Source organism: Canis lupus, chromosome 27, assembly GCF_003254725.2.
Source record: "Canis lupus dingo isolate Sandy chromosome 27, ASM325472v2, whole genome shotgun sequence".
NCBI lineage: Eukaryota > Metazoa > Chordata > Mammalia > Carnivora > Canidae > Canis > Canis lupus.
Genome location: NC_064269.1, coordinates 34,775,833 through 34,799,856, shown reverse-complemented (window position 1 = coordinate 34,799,856; position 24,024 = coordinate 34,775,833). Strand labels below are relative to the sequence as shown.

The following is a 24,024-nucleotide window of genomic DNA, read 5'->3' as shown; positions in this document are numbered from 1 at the left end:
TAATGGCATGCTATGGGGAAATATCAAGAGGACTTAATAGAGTTCAAACAGCATTGTATAAATGCCTTCTAAGCAATGAATATGCTTAAGTAAAACCATATGCTCATGGGTTGTCAGTATGCATCTGGGTGAGAAGATATTTTCAAAAACGAAATATGTACAATTTCATTACAGATCAGCATTAACAGACAAACAATTAGTTTTGATGATAGAGAACCCTTACTCCGAACTGGTGCTCAAATATGTAAAAATGTTATCCTCCCCCAAAAGGAATCCCATTCCTCTCATTATTAGACCTGATTACAATTATTATTATTACACTAATAATATGGATATTTTCTCTCTTGTTATGTAAGCATCTGCATAATATCCTCATTTTTGCCTCTTTGCACACAAACTCTAAAATATTTTGTATTTGGCCCTTTACAGAAAGAGATTGCCAGGGAATCCTGGGTGGCCCAGCGGTTTAGCGCCTGCCTTTGGCCCAGGACGTGATCCTGGAGACCCGGGATCGAATCCCACGTCGGGCTCCTGGTGCATGGAGCCTGCTTCTCCCTCTGCTTATGTCTCTCTGCCTCTCTCTCTCTCTCTCTGTGTGTGACTATCATAAATAAATAAAAATTAAAAAAAAAAAGAAAGAGATTGCCAACCTCCGATCTAAATGCACAGTTTTCCACAACTGTTGCTTTGCTTTGGAATCACATACTTTCTAATTCAAATTGCTACTTCCATGAGTCAGTTGGAGAAGGTAAAGAGGAGATAGAAATGGAAGTTGAGGGGCAACTGGGTGGCTCAAAGTGTCTGCCTTTGGCTCAGGTCATGAACCCACTTCCTGGAACCCAGGATCCAGCCCCACTTTTGGCTCCCTGCTCAACAGGGAATCTGCTTCTTTTTCTGGCCCTCACCACTGCTCCTGCTCTTTCTCTCTCTCTATCAAATAAATAAATAAAACCTTAAAAAATAAAAAGAAATGTAAGTCGAGAGTTAATTCAGTCCTGAGGTTAAATAATTGTAGCTACCATCGAGCACAGATTATACATAGCAAGTACTCAGGTAATTAAGCTCTTTGTACATATTTGCTCATTGAATACAAGAATCTTATGAGATGGGTACTATTCCCCACCTTTTAGAAGCTGACAGTTGTCGAGGATCTTATCGGTAGGTAAATGATATAGAGGTTTATAGGATTTAACCGAGGAATAGGACATCAGAATCAATGCCTGCAACTTAAAGTAAAGGGATCAAAGGCAGCTAGATCATTTTGGGGGTGGGGGATGTGGGATAGAGATGGATAGCAGGTGGCCCAAGGCAGAGGAGCTGGTGTGGACAGGAGACCTCCTGCGGACCATAGGAGTAAAATGTGACCCAAACTGGTAAGATCCCTGAAGGCTCGGAAAAACCCATAATTCCCACCTTTCCATCAACAGAACTCTTTTTCACCCCAATCCCTTTAATCAGTTCTGGTTCCCAACGTCCTTCTGATGAGCGCGCGGAGGTCTGAAGGCATATTATGATGTAGAGCATTGGAGATAAGCGAGTGGGGTACACCTTGTAGGGTGGGCATCTGGGAAATCCGTTTTATATGTAGACAGACGCAAACGGGATACATATTTACACGTATCGTATCATTATCATATATTTGTAGTGTAACACACATCCTGACACTAAGACCCTTGTGTGTGTGTCATCAGCAGGGGCCAGACTGTAAAGCATAAATCCCGCTCTGCGTTTTGCAGCCGACGCTTGAGAGCATTCGAAGAGGCCACGGACCACGATACCGAGAACAGAGCGCCCCGCGGCACGCGCCCCGGCCGGCACCCTCGGCGCCGGCTCCTACCCCCGCCCCCCACCGCGCTTGTTCCCGCGGCCGACGAGTCCGCCCGCGGCGGCAGGAGCCCCGGGTCACCAGGCGGCCCGGGACCGGCGCGGAGAAGCGGTGCCGGGGCGGGGCGTGCTGCGCGGGAGCTCGTCCTGTCAACTTTGCAGTCGCGTCACCTAGGTCGGTTGGTGGCGGCTGCTATTTCTTTAAATGCGCAGCGGATTTCGCCAGGGCAGGAAGGGGGTCAGGAAAAGGAGCCCAACGGCCTTTGATAACTGCCCGGCAGCCTCCCCTCCCTCCCCTCCCCGGCGGCGCGCTCGGCTGGGGAAGCGCCCGCGGCGGCCGCATCCCCCCGCCCCCGCCCCCCCGGCCGCCGCCCCCCCCGCGGGCGCGCGCGCGCACCGACGCCCGCCGGCTCCGGGGCGCCCACCCGCGCGGGGAATCCCCCCAGCCCGCCGGCCCCCCGCTTTGTCTCCGGCGGCGTCGCGCTCCGGCGCTCGCGCTCCCACGTTTCCCCGTGAGCAGCCTGTAACCCGAGCTCCCATTTCCTGGTGGATTCTCTTAAAGAGGCCGCGGCCGAGAAGCAGAACAAAGGCTATTGTTTTATTTCCTCCTCCGGGTTCCGCGTCCTTCCCGGAATGCCCCTTCCTCTAGGATTAGTCCCCGGGCCTCCGGGCCTCCCGGCCTCCCGGCCTCCCGGCGCTCCGGCGCGGGGTGCGGGCTGCGGGGTGCGGGGAAGGCGCCCTGCTGCATTTCAGGGTGTCTCCGAGAAGGAGCTGGGGAAGGTGGGAGGCGTTCCAAAAAAAAAAAAAAAAGAAAGAAAGAAAAGAAAAAAAAACCCCAACAACCTGTGTCGCGGTCTCTGGGGCCCCAGGGCCGCGTCTCCCCGGGGCCGGCGGCGGGCGCGCGTGGGCCGCGCTGCGGGGGGCTGTGCGGCGCGGCCCGGTCCCGGCTCCCTCCGCCGCCGCCGCCGCCGCCGCCGCCCCTCCCCCCGCCCGGCTTTTATTTCCCCGATGCCGGGCTGTAACCCGAGCTTTTATTTCCTGGTGGCTCCTTTAAGAGGCAGAGCTCAGTGCTGGGAATTCACGTCAGTTTCTGCACTGAAACTCTCAAGATCAATGAGCGAAGAGCCTTCTCAGTTCTGCCTTTCAGTTTCTCTCTTCCAGGAAGGAAAACATTCGAGCGAGCGGGCGAGCGGGCGCGGAGAGCGGGCGCGGAGAGCGGCGGGAGGCGGGGGGCGGGGGCGCCGGCCGCGGGTGGGAGGAGAGAGCGCGAGGCCGGCCGGGCTGCGCCCCGGGTCGCCGCGCCGCGCCGCGACCTGCAGACCCCGCCGCCGCGCTCCGGGCCCGGCTCCCACGCCCCCGCCGCCCCGCGCGCCCGACTCCGCCGGCCGGGCCGCCCCGCCCCGCCCCGCGCGCTCGCGGACCCCCGGGCCGGCTGCCGGGAGCGATGCTGCAAGAAACTTCTTAAATGACCGCGTCCGGCCGGCCGTGGAGCGCTTCTGGGTTGGGGAGAGGAAAGGAAAGTGGAAAAAAACTGAGAACTTCCTGATCTCTCTCGCTGTGAGACATGTCTGAGACTCCTGCTCAGTGTAGCATTAAGGTAAAGATCCCCCCCCCCCCCCCCCCCCGCCTCCCTCCCCGGGCTCGGAGACCTCGAGCTGCGAGCTGCGAGCTGCGCCGGCCGGGGCAGTGGTGCGGGGCTCCTCGCCCCGGAGGGGGCCGTGGCAGTGGCCCCGGTCGCAGTGGATGATTTGGGGGCGCCGGGGAGGAGATGCAGCCCCGCGGCGGCGGCGGCGGCGGCCGTACCCTTTCGTGTAACCTTGCGGCTCCCCCCGCCGAGCCCCCCTCGGCTCCGAGCCCCCCGCCCCGCCCCACCCCCCCTTTTCTTTTTGACAATTAAATGCCCGTCGCAATTGGCCAGGAGGAACCCGAGTGGTCTCCAGAACTGTAAAACACCCCCGTAATTAGTGCGCTTTTGTAAAATAAATAAATAAATAACAACAACAACAACAAAACCTGCTCCTACTCCTGCTGCCAACATGTGACTGAAATGTAACTTTTGTTCCCGAGGGGTGGTCTCCTTAGGGGGGGAAACAAAAAGTTCTTCAGCCCCAGTTGGGGATGCAATCCTTTTTTTTTTTTTTTAAATTTAAAATTTTTTTTATTATCCCTTGAAATGACTGCTTGGGTCAGATCAGACTGGATTTTTTTTTTTTTTTTTCTCCCTCCTCTGATGGTAATTGCAAGCGCTGTTGGAGAGACAGCCCTGGTGTCAGCTTTTCCTGGGCATTTGCACAATGAGTTTCTCGCTTTCTTTTTTTTTTAAACCGAGGTAAATAAAGTTGCCGAATGGTTATTTTACTCCGATGCGTGTAAAAGTGGAGTAATCCCAAAGTCGAAAACTCCTGTGATGCAGGGAGAGAGAGAGAGAAGGATCTAAGTGACCAAAGTGACCTTCCCCGTTTGACAGTGCAGAGAGGATATCTAAGTAGAAATCGCCCCGCTTTCTGCCCGTGTTTTGCAGGAATTGTAAATGCAGGATGGTGGATGTTTGCAAACACAGTATTTGGCTTCCAAGTAGTCGTGTGTGTACATGTATATATATCTGTATCTATAGAGCTGGTGGTGCTGTGGTTTGTTGCTTCTAAAAAGTTGCAAAGTTTGCCACCGGGAGGAGGCAGGATGATTTGTCCATTTCCCCCAATTATTTTTCCCGTCGCTTGCATTTATTGTGCGCTGTTATTTATTTTACTATTCCATCAGTCCCCAGGTGGAAAAACCTTCTGCTTCTGTGAAAGGTTGAAGCCACTGAAGTTTGTTTTCTGCTTGGCCCACTTAATATGTGCTCATTGAGTGGACGCTGCAGAAACAATGAACAAATAACCTGTTTTCCTCATCTGTGGGGAATTAGACAAACCTTTCCTGTTTCAACACTGCTGTTCCAATAGGATCTTTTTAAAGGAAACAGTATTTTATTATATTTGCTTACTAGGTTTTCATGATTATACTCAGATCTTAGTGTTTCTCATCAGGTGAGATTTTCATGGATTTTAATGTAGGGCTAATGTGAACTAAAAAAGTGGGTTGGGTTTCTTTGTGTTTTTTTATTTTTAGTTTTATTTTTTGCCTCACAAAAATGCCCAGTGGCACTTTAGGGCTTCTGTGTTTGCATATACCTGGGGGTAGCAGAGTGTCTTTGGTGGAGGCGGAGTCACTGTAAATAATTTAAGGTACTTTGATACTTCAAAACTAGTTTCTTTTGCTGTATAAATTAGATTCTACAGTGAGCACGGTATAGATAATCTAATTTGACACTTCATAACACAAACAGAGGTAACTAAATAATAGGGTATTAAATCAGTAAATTGTATTTAGCTCAATGGCAATAAATCTGACATCAGGAAAACCTGGACCAGCTATGGGGCAGTAATTTTAGGGTGAAAACAACAAAAAGCAATCCTTCTGTGACTTTTGTTGATACCTCTCTTAAAGAGACTGCATATCCCCACTGTTCTGATGGGCTTATTTATGTTTGTGTGCTGTAGGCAGAAGTGCTACTGAGTAGCTCGTTTTATCCCACTCTAGTGGGAAGAGTACAACAGCCCCCTTTCCTTACTCAGACATACAGAACCAATCCCAAACCTGGGCAGAACGCCGTCTTAAATGTGACATAAAAATTGCAGCCATAGTTTGCATATCATTTTTTTTTTCCTTATTGCTTATCCTTTCAGTAGTTTTTAGGTGCCTCTTTTCATGATTGTGTATCTCCATGTAATTAAAATTGATTGATTGAATCCTCTTCCCTAGGAATGAGAGTATCACTTTTATTTGGATGGTTCTTCTTGGAACCATTATATGACTGTTTGCTGAGACTGTGCATATGTTTCGGTGCATGTATTGTGAAGTGTATTTTTTCCGAGAAGTGTGCTTAATTCACAGTGTTCCAATAATAAGTGCTGCAGATCAAGGACTTGGGATTATTCTGGGTCATCTGAAAATGTTCTGGTGATGTGTTCATTCAGTCCTTGGGATGTGGTACAGTGACTGCATAATAAAAGATGTTTGCTGGTAACCCACAAGCAAGTACGAGGATTGCTTTTAGAGTCCAGTAAACAATAACTTTTCTGCGGAGCAGAGGAGGAATGTTAGAAGCTTTCAAGGATGAGCTGATGAATCCGATGTATTGAAGACATGTGACACGGAAGGCTCCCTCTCTGTGGAGAGATTTCCCTTCACTCCTCTGCTCCCCTCCTGAAACCTTCCTCACTTGCTCCCATTCCTTGCAAGCAGCTGGTCAGCAGGCAGTAAATTCCTTAGCAGCTGGTGTGGTGGAACACAGAGGAGCCCGACCAGAGGCAACCACAGAGGGAAGTACTCTATTTACTCCTGAGCATTGTCTGTTCTACTAGAAGAGAGTAGTATACAATTTAGGTGGAATTTCCAAGGTGAAAGTTTTTAAATCAATCAGTGATACCTTTGTGTATATCGCTCACACGGTAGTGGTTGACATCGAATGCCTGATAAGCATGTTTTGTATTTCTTTTGCGTTTTATAGACATCTTTCCATCACCTAGGGAAGTGGATGTCAGACACATGTTGTACTGTAGAAGACAGGTCGACAAGCCCAAGGTCACCCAAACTGTCACCGAGCCCCACCGTTTCTCTGCACTGGGCTGCCTTATGCGTGTCGTGACACTCTCATCCAAGAGTTTAAATGCTTCCTTTGCTGACCAGTGAGTGGGGTTGTTTCAATGTAAGGACAGGGTCAACTAACTATATAAAAAAATCAAACAGTTTTTTCCAGAGGCTTGAGTGGCCAACTGTGCCGGTTATGGGAGAAAGGAAAAGGCTGTCCTTTCCATCATCAGCCTTCTCCTTCAAGTCACCTGTTCAGTTTTAAGTTCAGCCGACTTGCTGTGGAAAGTGCTCCTGGCCCACCAGACATAGTCCTTCGAGTCTTGGCAAGGTGCTTTAGTTGTGAGGGCCATCCAGGTTGCCAAAACTAGTGCCCTAACTTCCCCTTCCTCTTTCCCCTGCCCTCCCCGTGCCCTACTCTCCAGTATGCATGGCTCTCTTAGCAGAAAGAAATCTCTTTAAAAAAAAAAAAAAATTATTCATGAGAGAGACACAGAGAGAGAGAGAGAGGCAGAGACACAGGCAGAGGGAGAAGCAGGCTCCATGCAGGGAGCCCGATGCAGGACTCGATCCCGGGTCCCCAGGATCATGCCCTGGGCCAAAGGCTAAACCATTGAGCCACCTGGGCTGCCCGAAATCTTTTTTATTTTGCTACTAACTGGGACACTCTGGGTTTCCCCTAATGGACCCTTAGCAACTTGGGTTTGGCGATGGTTATCTTTGTGTCCTAGTACCTGGGTTGGCACCTGGCACAGAAATGTTCTTTGGTAATGTGTTTGTTGATTTGAAGTGAGGCATGGAGGAGGTCAGCCTCCTTTCCTCTGGTTGTCCCTGTGTACCAGAGGGTGACTTAACAGTTTCATCCATTAGCTTGTGTGAAGTATTTTCATCCTTCACTGCTGTCTCAGGGAGGCCTAGAACATTCTCTGGGTATCTGTCCAAAAATGATTATCAGTGGAATTACAGTACAACAATACTATTTTAATTATTTTGATAAAATTAAAAACCACTGTGTATCCAAACAGACAAAGGAATTGAGTAAAAGATGATAAAAGGGCTTGAAGAATCACTTTAGTGATTCGCAGACTTCTCTGTTTTCCCTGGTTTCTTGGACGTTTGAACCAGCGAACTTTTAGGCTTTCAGAGCTGGAAGACCTTAGAGATCACCTGAGCCAGCCTCCTATTTTTATAGAGAGGAGGTCCGGAGAACTAAATGGCTTGCTCCAGCTAATTGGTGGCTGAGCCAGGGTTAGAGCAACACAGGCCTCATTCTCAGGCCCCTGCACTGCATTTGCTGGGTTCGCTGTGCATCCCTATAAAAGGCCAAGGAAATTCGATACAATAGGCTGCACTCTCTCTGGCACTTCCCTAGCTTGGTCCATTTTAATCCCAAGCCAGCTGGTATGAGGGCACAGAGGTATGTGCCAAGGAAGATGTGTGTGTGGGGGAGCACTGGGCCCAGAGGGTATATTGTTAGATCTGAGAAGAGGAAGTAGTAGGAGTAGGGGATCAGGGAAGAAGGGCTTGATGGATTTGTATTTGTACCACTGTTTGCAGCAACAGTATTTTTTTTTTTTTTTGGTAAAAAATGTCTTAACCATGGTCAAGCACGCAGTTCAGCAGTGATAAGTATATTCACATTCTTGTGCAACAGATGTCTAGAACGTTTATTTTTTAAAGACAGTGTGTGAGAAGTCTGGTACTCGGGCTGTGGGCCGAGGGTACTGGGCCTGTAATCGGGGCCCTTTTCCCAGGAAAGCTTGAGTGGGCCCTGAGCTCTTTTTATCCAGGGGTGGCCAAACATATACCTTAATTTGTGTGTCGTGTGCTTCCTGTTTCAAACAGCATCAGGTAAAAACACGGCAGCTTGCTCCTAGAAAACTAGCTTCCTTCCTTCCCGTGGGTCACTCGAGGGGGAAAAAGTAGCCCAAGTGTGGGTACCAGAGAAAGGTGGAACTAAAAGGAATTCTGTAAATCTCAGTTGAGCTGTGTTTACGCACACCGAGGAAGGTAAAGGGGCAAGGAGGCATGGGGTTATTGGGAGTAACTGGAAGAGCAGTTTCGTTTTATGGCCCATATTTAAAAGTTGCCCTTTAGTGTGGTTCTCCCAAGCTGAGTGGCTCAGTGTTGAATGAAGCCCCCTAGGGTGTGGGGTGTACAAACAGTATATTTTTCTCTGTGAATGCGACTTTAGAAAAAGCACTGGAGTTTGTTTTCAGGCAGAGTCGGGCACCGCTGTATTTGTTGTTACACGTGTGTAAGAAACCAACCCCTGTGTGTATTTGTTGAATAGAATGAGTGTGAGTGTACTCAGGGTTCCCACGCCAGGAGGGGCCCCGCTTAAAGACTGTTCCCTGCCAAACCTAGTATTTGGGGAGAGAAGGACTAGACTGCATGAGTGAGAAATTAGAATTACAGCCTGTTAAACAACAAACACATTTTGATTTGTTTCTGAGCATACAGGAACCAGACTGATGAGGTGTTGCTTGCTGGGGCGTCTCAGGATGAGCCCCAGTGAATAGGCAGAGATGACTTGTGTCCCACATCATCTGTTGGTTAGAAATGAGTGCTACTGTCTGCTCGAAACGCTTACTTCAGCGTGGAAATATTACCACAAATTTATTATTTGCTCTATTAATTTGCTCGATAAGCCTTTCTTCTTAGATAGGGAAAATGAACAGTTTGGCCTGGTCTTTGTCTAAATGATCTGGAATTTTCAGACCCGGGTGTGTGTGGGGGAACAGTGGAAGGGGTTGATGAAGGAAGGCATTCGCCCGAGTTTGTTACGTGTGGACTCCTCGATGAGCGAGCTGCTTCTGGGTCCTGTGGACCATGCTTATGGGAAAACTGCAATGCTTGCATTTTGGAGCTTTCCCGATTCTGGGTAATTAAAGGGGATGGTCAGCTGTTTTAGTGGTCATTGCTCTTACATTTTCTCCCCTTCCTCTGCTTCCTCCTCTTCTTCCTCCTCTTCCATCACCACCATCATGTGTGGAGTATAACTGCATGCTGGTTCGTGTGCTAATAAGTCTTTGATCTACATGATCTCACTTACTCTTCACAGCATTCTCAGGGATGTAGTTTTTCTCCCCATTTTATACATGAGGATCCTGAAGCCTGGAGTGTTTAAGCGATATACTGACCTAAGATCTCACATGCCAAGGCTAGGGCCTACTGTTCCAAGGCATTCTCCATGACACTGTTCTCAGGGATGGCCGTCTTTGTGAGGAACATCAGGCAACTGATTGTGATGGACAATGGTGGAGCCTTCCATGAGCTAGGGTGAGAGGCAGGAATAGGGCAGCAGAGATGTTTCCTTCCTATTCTGAGTCCCCCTGAAGGTGGGTTGTTCCTGGTTATTCCTCTCACAGTGGGGAGAGCCAGGTGGCCATACCGTGTAACCTACCTTCAAACAAATGTCCAGATCTTCCATCTTTCTTCTAGTCTCTGGTGCTCTCTAGTGATATTTTGTCTTTTGATGGGTTTTATTTGGGGCCCTCTGTGTTCTCAGAAAGCTTTCTTTTCCCTCTCGGCCTTTTTCTTCTTTCATTGGCACCTGATTACTCCTTCATTTTATGGGTGACAGGCTGTGCTGTGTCCTTCCACGGCTTTTTTTTCCCCCTCTTAAGACTTACACAATCCACAAACACAAAGTTTTTCTTAAACCATCCCTCATGTACATCCTCAATACTCTGTGATTTCTAGGAATCTGAGATCTTTTCAGGTATTCTCTGGTTGTCCCACAGAACCAAAGGTATAATCTTTTCCCCCTCTTTCCTGGTAGCTAGACCACACTGGCCTCGTTCTACCTTACTTGAGTGAAGAGAGAATTTTGGCCATCTGAGTTATAACATTTGGCATTTGAACAGCTTTAATGAAGCCTTTCTTCGGAGCTGATGTGGGCAAGGAAGAGGAGAGATATGTAGAGGTAATATGAGGGAATCCGAGCGCACAACCCAAATTTCTTATGAAGCAGATGAGGAAACTAAGTCCTTTGGCATTTAAATAGCATGCCTGAGATTACGTTGTGGCTGAGCCAGAGTCAGAATCAGGTGTTGTGTCCTAGGGCCATGTCCCTCTAACACTGCAGCAGAGCAGACAAGAATTCAGAAAGTGTGGCTTCGTTGCGAGGACTCTCATAGAGTTAAACCCATTTGTATGGCACCACACGATGACTGATTGTATTAATGATCATAATTATGACTTCCAAAGTTAAAGACAAGCTTTAAGTTACGAGATTTAGGAAGTGAGAAAATGTAATGCATTTTGGAAAGCTATCCAACAAAAATGTTTGGCATAAAAATAATGTGAAGTTTTAAAAGGCTACGTTTCAGTTATCTGGATGAATGACTTATGAAAAATCTGTTACTCCCCAGTGAAGACAGGAAGGAGCTATCCAATAAATCTGTACACTCACCAGACCTGTGTACTCCTTGGGGGTATTTTCCCTTTGTGTGTGGGAGTCAGACATACGGAAAAGATCTCATTTCCTGAATGACCTGAAAAGGACGCATAGCCCTGTCGGCATGAGCACCATGGGTGAATGTGTTCAGTAATGGAAGTGCTGCCACGATGTAGTTCCAGTCACCTCTCCTTGAGATTTTGATTCGCATTTTATTCTGTCTGGTGTTCTTTGGTTCTTATCTGTGAAGGCGATTTCCCTCAAGAGGATTGTAAGTTGCAGGGAAGAGGGGACCAGTCATTGCCATGCTGTGGAGCCCTTCTAGGGGAAGAACCCAGACAGAACGTAGACAGGCCTGGGTGTGAATCTGGTTCTTGAACTTAAAGTTATTATTAATCTTAACCTTCAACCTGTTAACCCATCTGAAGTGGTAATAAAAATACCTCTTTCGGGATAGGTAAATTTCATAATCCAGTGACTTACTCTGTTAAAAAAAAAAAAATGTTGGGCAGCCCTGGTGGCTCAGCGGTTTAGCGCTGCCTTCAGCCCAGGGCCTGATCCTGGAGACCCAGGATCGAGTCCCACATCAGGCTTCCTGCATGGAGCCTGCTTCTCCCTCTGCCTGTGTCTCTGCCTCTCTCTCTCTCTCTGTGTCTCTCATGAATAAATAAATAAAATCTTTTAAAAAAAATGTTAGTTCCCACCCCCCGCTATGTATCCTACATAATATCTAGATCTAGAGCGATCTAGAGATGTTCTAGGTCCATGCCTACAGTATATGGTTGGTATGGTGCCCCGAGATGTTGATGGTTTGCTCCAGCTCATGTGGCTGGTCGGTGGCACCTCCTGAACCCAAGTCTAGGCCTCCCAAGTTGGCCGATTCCCAGCAAGCAGGCTTGCTGCTATCCCACTGAGTTTCTCGGAGAGGCCGGGTCACTTAGTCGTATTGAGCAAAGCTCTCTGTTTAACTAATTTTATGCAAATCTCAACAATAGGAGAGAAGAGCCAGCTGCAGTTACATGGCAATAACCAAGGCCTTTTGCATCTCACAGTGAAGTTTTGAGGGAATAGCTGGGACACTTCTGAATAAGTTTCAAAGATAAAAGGAAAAAACCCCTAAGCCTGGAAGTACTGTACAGTGACTCTAGCTAGCATTATTACTCAGCACTCAAGTATTCGAACCTATTCAGGGATCCGCTTGTTCACACAGTTTCTTATTATTTGCGGCCGGGGCGCGACTTGAGCGAGGGCTTCATTTCTTAAGTCTGCTTTTGTTGAACAGGCAGTTCCACGTCTGTCTGACCACAGAGCAGACACTGTTTGCTGTGGGGTGGGGGTGGAGGGTGGATTTCCAGTTTCAAGAGAGGGAGTCGATGGCTCTCGGTTGGAAGTTTATACAGAAGAGTTGGAGAAAGCCAAATGTGTGACTTTGGGGCCTGAGGGAACCTTTGTTTTTAGATGTTAAGGGACTGAAGTATCCATTTTCAGTAGCTCTGTTCTCTTAGCTGTGGACTTGAAATGCATTCCTGAGTTTTCCTCTCTGTGTCCATGTTAGATGAGAAGATGACATCGAGGCTGGAAGATGACCCTTTCTGAGGCTGAGTGGAGAGAGAGCTTTGGCTGCCTCTTCTGCTGACTCCCCCCCCCACCCCCCCACACACACACCAGTAGCAGGTGTGGGTGCTTTTGGACTTTTGGAGAAAGAGCATAGGTCTGGGGAGAAACCATTCTTCTGCCCTCCTCCTTGGAAAACACAAGTGAAAGTTTGTGATTTTTCTTCTCAGCTGCCTGGTCCCCTGCCCAGTGGCTTATGATGGGTCATGTAGCTGGATCTTTCTGAAGACCTATGGGTGTAACAGCAGTCACCCCTGCTCCCCTCACATCCCCTTTATGTGAGGACACAGTAACCAAAGATGAGATGCTGACTCTAGACTATTTCCTGGAAGAAATGAGCTGCAGATAGAAATCAGCCTGGTCATTAAAAAAAAAAAAAAATCAAGTCCCAAAGAACAGCCTGTTTGTTTCTGAAGTTACCCGTTTTCCTGACACTTCCCCTTGTTCCCTAGTGAAAGTGTGGGTCTGGGTGCGGCACGCTGGTGGCAGTGCTGGGAGACGGGAGAGAAAGGGGAGGGTTCAGATCTGCCCGCCTGGCTGCGGGTGTGGCCAGAGCAGCGCTGGGCTCCCTGATGAAGAATCCAGGTCAGGAGACAATTTAGAGATTGTATCGTCCGAAGCCTACTAATTAATACTCAGATCAATACTTCCACACTGGGGTGGGCAAGAGGAACTGTAATAAAGACTTGATAGAAAGGGGAGCAGGAGTTTGCTAAGCCCTTTTGTGGACCGCTCTGAGGAGCTCAGCCAAGGGAAGGAGACCTTAGTTCCTTCATTATTCATTGTTGCTTCTAGACTGTCTTTCCCACACTGTCCTTGACTGTGGAATCTGAGTCCTGCCAGAGGAGACCACATACAAGAGTCTTCTGACTCACCAAATGGTCCAGGTCCATCCTTTCACGTGTAGATTTGTGACACAGGTGGGGCCACCAAGGGGAGGGGGAAGTGAGTTCTCTTTTCTTTGGGTCTGTTTGTGTCCTTGTACCCAACTTCTTGCCACAGAGTTGGCACACCTCGTTTGGGGAGATGCAAGATCTGAAGGATTGGACTGCATTTTGTGTTCACCATATCCTCCTTTTGACCCGAGATCTGGGAGATTTTAGAAATCCATTGTCATGAGGTCACTTGACTGGTGCTTTGCACTGCTGAGACCCATGGCTCTCCTCACTCACGGGTCTTGATGGTTGAGGCCAGCGATGGGTGGGGACAACAGGTCAGGAGTTGCTCTCACTTTGTGGCTTTTGATGTGGTCTGTATTCGAAGTGAGGCTAACCGGGGTGGGAGAGCTGTCTGAAATAGGAGTCATGTAGACCTTTGGTCCTGGAGTGGCCACTTCTCCCTGACTGGGAGGCCTGAGTGACCCCATGTGGCCAGCTACATCCCAGATCCCCTGGAAAGCTGCCAGCTCCTTATTTGACTTTGTGCCATGTAGTCCTTCTGTTAGTCTGCTGACTTGAATACTTTAGGATGAGGTGGAAGGAGGAACCGTACGAGTTGGAAAGGTAAGAGTCTTTTACCCTCAGAAAGCCAGAGAAACAGAGGCTCGCTTTCTGAATTTTGCGTTATTGTGCCTTTTTTTGTGTCTTCGAGGCTCTGTGCATCTGGCTGTGAGTTGGGTGGTGAGGGTCCACTTATTTGCCAGCAGAAGTCACCTGTAGGTTAGGGGGAGCTTTTTTTTAAAAAAAAAAAAAGATTTACTTAGGGGCACCTGGGTGGCTCAGTGGTTGAGTGTCTGCCTTTGGCTGAGGTTGTGATCCTGGGGTTCTGGGATTGAGTCCTGTGTCGGGCTCCCTACATGGAACCTGCTTCTCGCTCTGCCTGTGCCTCTTCCTGTCTCTCTCTGTGTCTCTCATGAATAAACAAATATAATCTTTTAAAAAAAGATTTACTTATCTATTTTAGGGTGGTGGGAGAGCAAGGGGAGGGGTGCAGGGAGAGGGACAGGTAGGTCTCCCTGCTGAGCAAGGAACCTGATGTGGGGCTTGATTCCAGGACCCTGAGATCATGACCTGAGCCAAAATCAAGAATCCAGTTGCTTAACTGACTGAGCCATCCAGGCACCCTCCAGAGGCAGCCTTTGAACACAGTGGAATCCAGGGGGGATGTTGGAGGACACAGGAAGGTTGGAGTGGTGATCCTGTAACCTTTTCAGCATGCTATAGGGGTATCTTTAACCTTCACCCGGATGGGCAGGGAGATGGGCAAAGGGACCTCGGCATTTGTTTACATCTCAAGTAGGGCCCTTTTTAGAATATCCATCTTATTTATTTCCACTCTTCCTGGCAGTTTGGTTTCTCTGTGCTACCTACCTTAGAAAACGAACAGGGACGGCCTGGTATCAGTGGCAGGATATTTACTGATCGCCTTTTGGATACACGGTGAGATAGGTGGGACAAGACATCAGAGGGAAAAGAAAAGAACCTTAAAAATGCACAAAGGGAACAAGGCAGAGAGCCATGCAGATCCCTTGAAAGGTCTTGTCATTCCTGCAGAGAGGGCAGAGGTGGGCCCAAGAGCCTAAGTCACTGTTAACTTTAGCTAGCTCTTCTGAGAATTTGTCTGTCTTGAAAATTTTGGTAAAATGACCAAATGGAGCTTTTCTAAACGAGGGGGAATGCCTATGTGTGCTTTTGTGGTTAGCTCTTGTGTTGAGCAGTCTGATTTAAGGGAAAGATGGTTCTGTGTACATTTCCATTTCAGTTGTGGTATTTTAAGGCTTACCATGGAGGAGGTGTGGGTGAATGAGAAGATAGTCCTGTTGCCTCTTGATTCAGTTATATCTAGGTTACAGGTGAAAGGAAGTTCACAACACATCCACTTTCTTATTTGGGTACATTTTTAGGCTTGCATAGCCTAGGGCAGATCCAGTTTTTCTACCTTGGTGTTCATATTTGTGGACTGCCAGGTTAAGTGTCAAGTGGATTATTGGAAAGAATTTGCTTCACAGATCTGGCCCCCAAATTAGTGTCTGGGATTCTCCTTGGGGTCTTGTAGTAAGGTTCTCTTCTCTTAGTCCTTTTGGGACTCCAAGTGGGGCCCATGTTGACAAAGATTATGCTGCTTTGGGGGAAATTCTGGCCACATACTTCCCCAAGTAGAGTGAAGCAAGTGTTAATCCAGCTGGCTGCCTTTTGGGCAGTTGGCCATGCTTGGCACTTCTGAGTTTCTGGTATACCAGTTGCCAGAAAGGCAGTCTTTCAGCTGGTTCGAGTGTCCCCAGGGCACAAATGTTAGACTTTAGAGGAAAATTTACGATTTTATGTTCTCTCTTTGTTTTCATATATGTGCACGTATGGCATTGTAGTTGAAGTATGTTGAAAGATGGATCTGTACTCCAAAGCCTAGAAAGAAGCTTCTTTGGACCAGGGAGAGGTTCCTAGGTAAAGTTATGGGGTGGGGGGCCTGGTCTGCTTAGGAATGCTCACTGGAGGTTAGAATGAATACGTGCTGGGGAGAAGAGTGAGAGAGGGTAGCTGACACCATGCCTTAGGATGCTATTTTTAGTTCTAGTCAGGACTATATGGCATGGCTTGTGCTTCCTTGGGCGTCAGTCTGCTTTTATTCCAAGGGTTTGTTCTTGCGACCCTGTGTACATGCACGTTTGTGCATGCTCAAGGATCATAAGTCACGGAAATGATGGTATAATCTGCTTTCTAGCTTATAGAGTGAAAGATTACACAAAACCCAGCCTTGTGGCAAGAAGACCTTACATATAGATGTAAAATATATCTCCTTGGAGGGTTGGCTTTCTGATGGGCTATAAACGGATTGTTAAACAGCAATGTGAGGGGCTGTTAACAAGCTGTTTCTAGGAGCAACTCCCTGGTCTGGTCTGAAAAGGTAATGTGTACGTATTAGAGCTATGAGATAGTTTGCCTGTGGTGTTTATATGTTGGTAGTGTGTGTGTGTTTGTGTGTGTGTGTGTGTGTGTGTGTGTATGAGTGTATCTTCTGTGGTGAATGAATCGAACATATAATTTTACATGTTATTTCCTCCTACATCAGCATCCACCTTCCACAGTGGGCTGTGTTCTGGTTTGTTTTTTAAGCTGGCTTAAATGAAGATGTATTTGGACAGCCAAACTTCAAAAAGCTACAGTATGTTTTTGAAAATATCTTATGTGTATAATAGCTGCTTTAAAGATTTAGAGTACTTGGATGGATGGGTACATCACCTCCCCATAAGGAAACTGGCATTCCGGTTTCCAAGTTTAGCAAGGCACGATTCCTATTAGCTGTCTAATCTTATTTGAACTTCTTTTTACATTCAGGTGTCAGAGCTGAACATTGGTCCGTGCCAGTTTCTGCCACTATTGGATTTTAATGAGAACTCTTTCTTGTTACTAGGATGCCATGCTTCTACTGTGTTCACAGCTGCTGTGTTAAAAAACAGGTGTCTCTTATAATCCTCTGACTGGATCAGTTTGCTAGCCTGGCAAAGCCTTATTAGTATTGTTTTTATTTATTTATCTGTGTCCCACATAGGTCAGAGACTGCCAGGAGCTGTTGATGAGCAGGATTCACGTGAGAGAAGATGGTAGCTTTTCTTGGTGGAGGTTTCTGTTAAAAGGATCCATCCGAGATCGTGTACCATAAAGACAGGGCTAAATAACTGTTTGGGATATGGATCATAGGGGAGAACAGCCAAAAGAGGAATAGTAAATGAATAGTTCTGCCAAATAACCTCTCTGTCATTCTTCAAAGGCCACCTTAAAGCCAGTGCTGCCACAAATGCCATCCAGGACTAAGGGGTGTGAGTGATGACCCTTCTTCTCTGGTCCAGGGCACACTAACAGATTCATCCACTGTTGTTTCTTAAGGCTGCTGGATCCCAAGCTTCTGGAGGGTAGATATTTTGTCTTCTGAGGCCTGCAAGGCACGCTGGTATCCTGCTGCATACCTCATCTTTCTCATTGTGTTCTTTTCTTCTCTGCATTCACTGGCACTGTCTTCCCTCTGGCCCCAGATTTCTCACTTTCTGCCATCTCACCTTCCTGCCTCCATTCCCTGCTCTTCCCAGTCCAACCCAGAATGATTGTTTGCAAGTAAAAATCATATCAGTTCCCTTTTTGAACACGTAGCTCAGGATGGAACCCAAGTCCTTCATCATGGAAGACCCTGGGGAGTCTGCCTTTCTAGAATCATTCTTCATCCTCCCTCTCTGTACTCTCTTCCAACTGAGACCTGTTCTCCCAAAAACACTTCTCCCAGAACACATAATGAACTTAATGGCTCGAGTCTTCACTGCCTTCTTTTTCCTCCTGGTAGCCAACATATCGTCTGAAGCCCATTTCTGAAGCCTTCCCACTTGCTGACAGACACTGCATCCTACAGGTCATTGAACATGACTGTTTTTTGCCATGACCCTGTTAAAGTTTGCTTGTCATCCTCTGTGAAAGCCCATGGGGAACAGGAGTCCAATGGATTCGTTTTCTTATATCTCCAAGTGTCACACACAGGGCTTGGTGCAGAGAAAGTCCAGTGTTTGTTAGCTGAATAGAATTTTTTAAGTTGGCAAGTTACTTATTAAGCTTCTGTTATGGGCTTAGTGGGTGCTAGTCTCTGTGATACATATGTAAATGTAAGATGGACATCTTGCTAAGTTGAAATCCTGAGCAAATACTCCTGGAGGGAAGAGGAAGGAAGAAAGACAGAGACCTCACTTCTGTTGCACTTTTGTTGCTAACCGCACTGCCACTCCCAAGAGACTTAACACACTGGAGAGACACACATGCAGGACCTACTTTCTCTTTCCCTCTTGATTGCCCACCTTCCAGAGAGGAGCACAGATAGCTGGAGAAAAGGCTGGAGAACCTGTAAGTCAGATGTGGAGGGAAAAGCATGGACACCCTCAAACAAGTAAACTCATTCACCGATGTGCCCTCTTTTTGCTTGGTTCAGGATGCTCCTGGGCCCGGGAGAGAGAGAGAGAGCCACTGACTGTGTGCTGCAGCCATGTGTGTGTAGTCTTGTCGTCATTGGCTGTGGTTCTCTGGGAACCAATGACTGATCCACCACTGCATGGGGCTGCCTGTTTCCCCACACCTCATTTCTCCTCTGGCCTGAAAGAGCAGCCCGGCTTCCTGAGTCTTCTGCGAAGTCTGTGATTGCCTTGCCAAGGAAAGGGAGGAATCTGACCCTGTACTTGGGTCAGTTCTTTTCATCCTTCTCCTCCTGATCCCATGTTCTCTTCTCCACTTATCTGAGCAGCCGATCTCCTTGGAGCTCTTATTTTACTCCCAACATGTTGCCTGGGGGGCCTAAACCAGAGAGAACAAGTGCATGTTCCACAGGACTAGAAAAACAACTCAAAGCCGTGTCTTATGGACGGTATGACAGCTTCACCATTTCTGTTTACAGTGGACAACTCAGAGGCTCTTGGGAGGTTGTGTTAGGATTATGAACAATCTGGCGTGTGTGTGAAATGGACCAACCGGGAGAAGTCAGGTATTTGCAGACATACCTCGACCTTCCTCACAAGCCCAAATAGCTTATTTTCTCTTTATTCTTGTTGCCATTACCAACAGCTGGGATTTGGGGCATTGGGATATGTGAAAAGTTTCAACTTTCTGAACCCAGCCACACCCCAAGCAAGGGTTCTTTTATGGCTCCCTAAACTGTCACATGCCAGGTTTTTTTGGCTACCTGCCGGAGGCGGTCTTCTCCAGATCCACACGGCAGCTGCTGGCCAACACTCTTGGTCTTGATCTCATCTCAGCTGCAGGGGACGTATCTCATTGCTGCTTTTTTTTCTAGGCCTTTCTGTCCCTGCTGGCAGCCCAAGATTTTCCTTGCCTCTCCCAGATGGAATCCAAGAGGGGTTGTGTGCAAGTTCCAAGTTATTACAGCCACATTGGGGAACAGCAAGGCACAGGTCCCCATGCAAACACATTTATGAAGCTGCCAAGTGGGGGGTAGGCACTGAGGGTACCCCCAGGAACACCCGGCTTGTAAACCTCATGCTGTCCAGGACAGAGGGGTGCTATCGGCCTTCCACCACTGCTGTCCTTGCTCACCATCTCCGTGACCAAGGCTGTTGATGTAGAGGCCATTTCCTTCCTGTCTACTTCCTCCCCTTTCCTTCCAGCCTCACCAGACCCAGTGGCAGGCTTACTGCTCAGGGCGCAGGGGAACCTGGGGCTTGGCGTGATGAGCCCCTGAGGGTTCCGATAACTAACGTGTCCTAGTCTGATCTTGGTCCTGTCCCCCATTTGGCTCTGTGAGGAATTACTATCCTTGTTCTGGCAACCTGCTGAAGATAAAACTTTTGCACCTCCACAGCTGTATTAGGGCCATCAGTCTTTGCTTTCACTCGAAGTTCTTTAGAAATTGACCTGCCTGGGAGAAAATCTCAGGACGCTTCTCTTAATGAGCTGTTGAAATAGAAACAGGAGTGAAATAACGAGTGCGTGTACAATTGTGTGGGAGGGGCACCCCCCCCAGAAGTTACCATATTTTCCAAACCCTACATGGTGATATGTGATCTGATAAGGGATTTCTCACTGTTTTTCATTTATGTGGCAAGCCTGACAAAAGGGTATGCTGTTCTATTTTAACAAATTACTTTTTTTTTTATTTTAAAGATTTTATTTATTCATGAGAGACAGAGAGAGAGAGACACAGGCAGAGGGAAAGCAGGCGCCAGGCAGGGAGCCCAACGTGGGACTCGATCCCGGATCTCCAGGATCACGCCCTGGGCTGAAGGCGGCACTAAATCGCTGAGCCACCCGGGTTGCCCTAACAAATTACTTTTACAGAAAATAAAATCACGTGAGACCAGGGCTGTTGAGGAACGGCCTGACTTCCAGCCAGTCTTCCCCGTGTGGTGAAGGTGACACCCAGTGACCAGAGGCACCAACCACACTGTGGGTCTCACCCCGCTGGGATTGAGAAGGATTGGTTAGTATGTTTGTCTTTTTTCTGGATAAAAGTCGCAAGGACACTTAAGCCTTTTGCTTCGGGGCAGAATCTGATCACAGCTGAGGTCAGGAAGAAATTCTCCCCCAGTGGTATCAAATTGCACAATTGCCTAGCCAGGTGTGCTACCTCTGTAAAACAAACACACACAAGCGCACACCCCCTCACTATCTTCAAGGCAGGCTGTTGGGCCTTGCGGGCCAGCAGTCTAATTCCTTTGGCAGGTCCCTCACTCAAAGATGGGAGGCAGCTGCCCCACCTGCTCCTGCCCTTGGCCTTCCCCTGGCTTCCTGGACTGAACTCAGGGGCCACGTCTTCAGATCTTCAGGATTCTCTGCCTCATTGTGGGAGATGGGAAGTTGGGTCTAAGTACATACACACCCATGTACTCATGCACACACATCTTTAAAGAGTTTTCTGTAAACTCGCTTCCCTGGGCGTTACTTCGGTTCTGAAACCACGGCAAACCCATATGCGTTCCCAGAACATTGCAGTACTGTTCACAACTAATAGAATTCTTGAACATTGGGCCCATCGTTGATGATCTCAGGCCTCCCTTGTGGGGTAGCTTTGAAGTATGAACCAAAAGAAGTGTGTGTGTGTGTGTGTGTGTGTGTGTGTGTGTGTGTTGTTGGAGGGGGGTGCTAAGAGGAGGTGTGGAGCGGTGGGGGGATGGACTTTTCTTTCTTTTTTAAGGCCCTGTCTGTGCTGCCTCTTGCGCAGTAGGATAATTACCACTGATTCCCAGGCTCACCCGCCCGCTCTTCTTCCTCTGCGTCTCTATCTCCTGTGGTGCACTACTTCCTTCTGTCTCTATTATTAGCCTACTCAGCTCTACCATTCACTTCCCCACCTCTCCCTGGCTCCCTCCTCATCTTCTTGGGTCTCTGTTTTCCCTTCACCTCTGTAAAGTTATCTTGGGGAGCACTTTCCTTGTCCTCTTCAGATGTGAATCTTCTTTTTCTGTATTACAATGAAATTCATCTGTTCCACCCTCATTTCATCATGTGTTCTTCATTCATATTCCCCAAATAGAAAGCATAGCCCTCCCACACATAATGTCTGGCTTGTGAACCTTTAAACCAGGAGGTGCTGAGATGACCTCCCCCAAAGCAGGTTCACTGTACCCCCAGGACCGTGGGCTCTGAGGATCCAGTGGCCACTCCCTCTCTCCTTCACACCATCGTGTGCCCTCCCTTCTGCTGTTTCACAATTCAACCCCAATCACGTTCCTTCCTCAGATTACTATTTTAGTACTTAATGGTTCACCTTGGTTTGCTCATTTTGTAGTATATTGTTTCCCTTTTTTTTCCTGTAAGTTTTTCTTGTTCTTTGGGGAACACTGATATTCCTGTTAATTAGAGATTACACCAGTTTTCATTACCGAAATTTGCTAAATGGACATGATAGTGAGTCTTTGGCACTTACATCAAGCATGCCCTTTGGAAATCGGAGAAGAAAAGTAGGTTTGGGGTAGCTCTTGGTATAACAATAACTCCAGCTTTATGGAGAGAAATAGTTCATGAGGTTCTAATGGAGGAAAAGCCTAACAGTTACTCTCTTTGTAATTTATGTAGGTCTCAGTTTGGGTGAGAAACTTAGTTTAAATGTAAAACTTTTTCAAATAGTGGACTTAGAAATTATGATAATTATTGCTTTAATTTCAACAACTAATAATTAATTCTTGTATGTTAAGAGTTTTAGTGCTTGTGATATATTACTTTGCAGTTTTAGCCTATTGGGAATTATAATTTTCTGGTTTTATAGCAGAGTTTATAATGTGTGCCATGCTGTATTTAAGTAGCGAAACTGCGTTTCTTTAAATAGGCTTTCCTATTCAGACTTTTACTGAGGTAGCCATATCCTCTGACGCTTTATCACTACCCCTTCGTAAGATTTCTTGCTATAAGGATAGTTTCATCCTGTTTGCAACATACCCTGTTCTGGGAATAGATAGAAGGAATTGAGGGAATTCTGTTTGAGTCATACTCCATCAAAGAGCAACATCATTTTAGGAATGAAAGCGGAGAAGTTCTCACTCTTCTAAAAATAATGGGGAGAAGATTTAGGGAGGTAGCTTATAGGATCAGTTTTAAGACCAGGTCAGACATGTATGCTAATTCCCTCTTTGTAAATGAGAAGTGGCCTTTAATGGCTTTTATATGGCTAGGTGGGTAAGTGAGATTTTTATTCCACTTAAAGCTTGACGCTTCCATAAGTGTTGCACTTTGAAACTTGCCTTGTCAGGTTTTTAAAATGTTCTCTTCATGGGGTGCCCAGCTGGCTCAGTCGGTAGAGCCTGCGACTCTTTATCTCAGGGTTGTAAGTTCAAGCCCCATGTTGGGTGTAGAGAATTACTTAAAAATAACATCTTTAAACAAAAAAACCCAAATGTTCTTTTCAGGGTTTTAATTGTGTATAATAAAAGAGTCACGTGCATTTTATTAAAATCATGTATACCTTTTGGAGAGGGTAGGTGAGAGAGCAGGGATTGTGGGTTTTTCTTGCTTTTCCTTATCTGCCTTGCTTCTCAGAAGTGATGGGAATAACCCAAACCATAAAGGTTATTGCAGATTTCTGCTTCCCAGGACAAGCACCGCCCCTTCCCTCTCACCCCCAGCTTATATCTCAGTGGTCCTGAAAAGGAGAACAGAGCTGGTGATTTTTTTCAGAACTCCATAGCAATTCTAAAACCATGAGGACTCACCAGTTAAGACTTAGGAGCCAGTGGGGTTTAGTGATGGGGGTAGAAAAATGAGGATTCTTTCTTCAGGCTGCTGCTGTAGTCTGAGAGATATTTAAGAGGGCTCGAGGTGGAAGCCTTGTTTCTTTGACTCTTTCATTAAACCTAGGTGTGCTGTTATGGTGCTTTGGGCTGGCTGTCACAATGAAAGGATGGGAACAAGCAGTGTCCTGATGTCTATTCAATTAGTTTTGACTGCTAAGCACTTGTAATAATAGAATGTAGACAGACATTTAGAAACTATAGTTTTTAGGAATTTAGGCTCAAACTAGAACCTTGGTTTGCTGACTACAAGCCAGCTTACTGATTTTTAATTCAGTCGTTGGTTTTATTTCTGGCTTTATTTTCAAAATAACAGATTCAAGTCAAATCACTCTAATTAGTGGGGAATGTTTTTGTTTTTGCTTTTGTTTTTATTTTTTATCAACCAGGTGAGCTAAGTGAACATATCTCCTTTTCATTTGAGTATTTTCATTTGGGTATTTTCTGGTCATATAAAGAAAACCACAAACTCAGAAGCTCTTGAATGCTTCATGTTTGGAATTTTTTTTTTTTTTTAATTTAGAGCGAATTACAGACAGTAGAGCAGGAAATAGACCATATATAACACAGTATCCACTCCCCTGTCCTGCCATCCGCATTCCCATTGGGTGGGTGTTTCAGGGCTCATTTTAAGGTAAGAGGTTTGTGCTCACCTCTTGACCACCCTGTTTCCTTTTGCTGAAAAATATGATCACAAGGTTTTTATTTCACAGTGCACTTTGACTATGGGAAGGAACCAACTCCCACCCCAAACCGAATTGCCTTCGAGATCCTATTAAACAGCGAATGCCCTGAACACCACTATATGAAAATGCTTTTCTGGGATGAGCTCAAAGCATTTCATCCTCCA

At 46.9% G+C, this 24,024-nt stretch overlaps 1 protein-coding gene across 4 annotated transcripts in view; it reads left to right on the top strand.

The window, feature by feature from the left end:
• Positions 1–2,880: 2,880 nt before the first annotated feature.
• The window catches only part of ETV6 (ETS variant transcription factor 6), a 236,201-nt gene continuing 215,057 nt past the window's right edge, over positions 2,881–24,024 (top strand). The window contains exon 1 of one of the 4 annotated variants that reach the window (XR_007406572.1): positions 2,881–3,421. Coding sequence is in view for 2 of the 4 variants with exons in the window: in XM_025455098.3 (XP_025310883.1) it covers positions 3,389–3,421 (33 nt within the window). In the remaining 2 variants the exon portion in view is untranslated. The remainder of the gene's footprint in view (positions 3,422–24,024) is intronic. The other 3 variants (XM_025455098.3, XM_025455097.3, XM_025455101.3) reach the window with 3 other exon arrangements.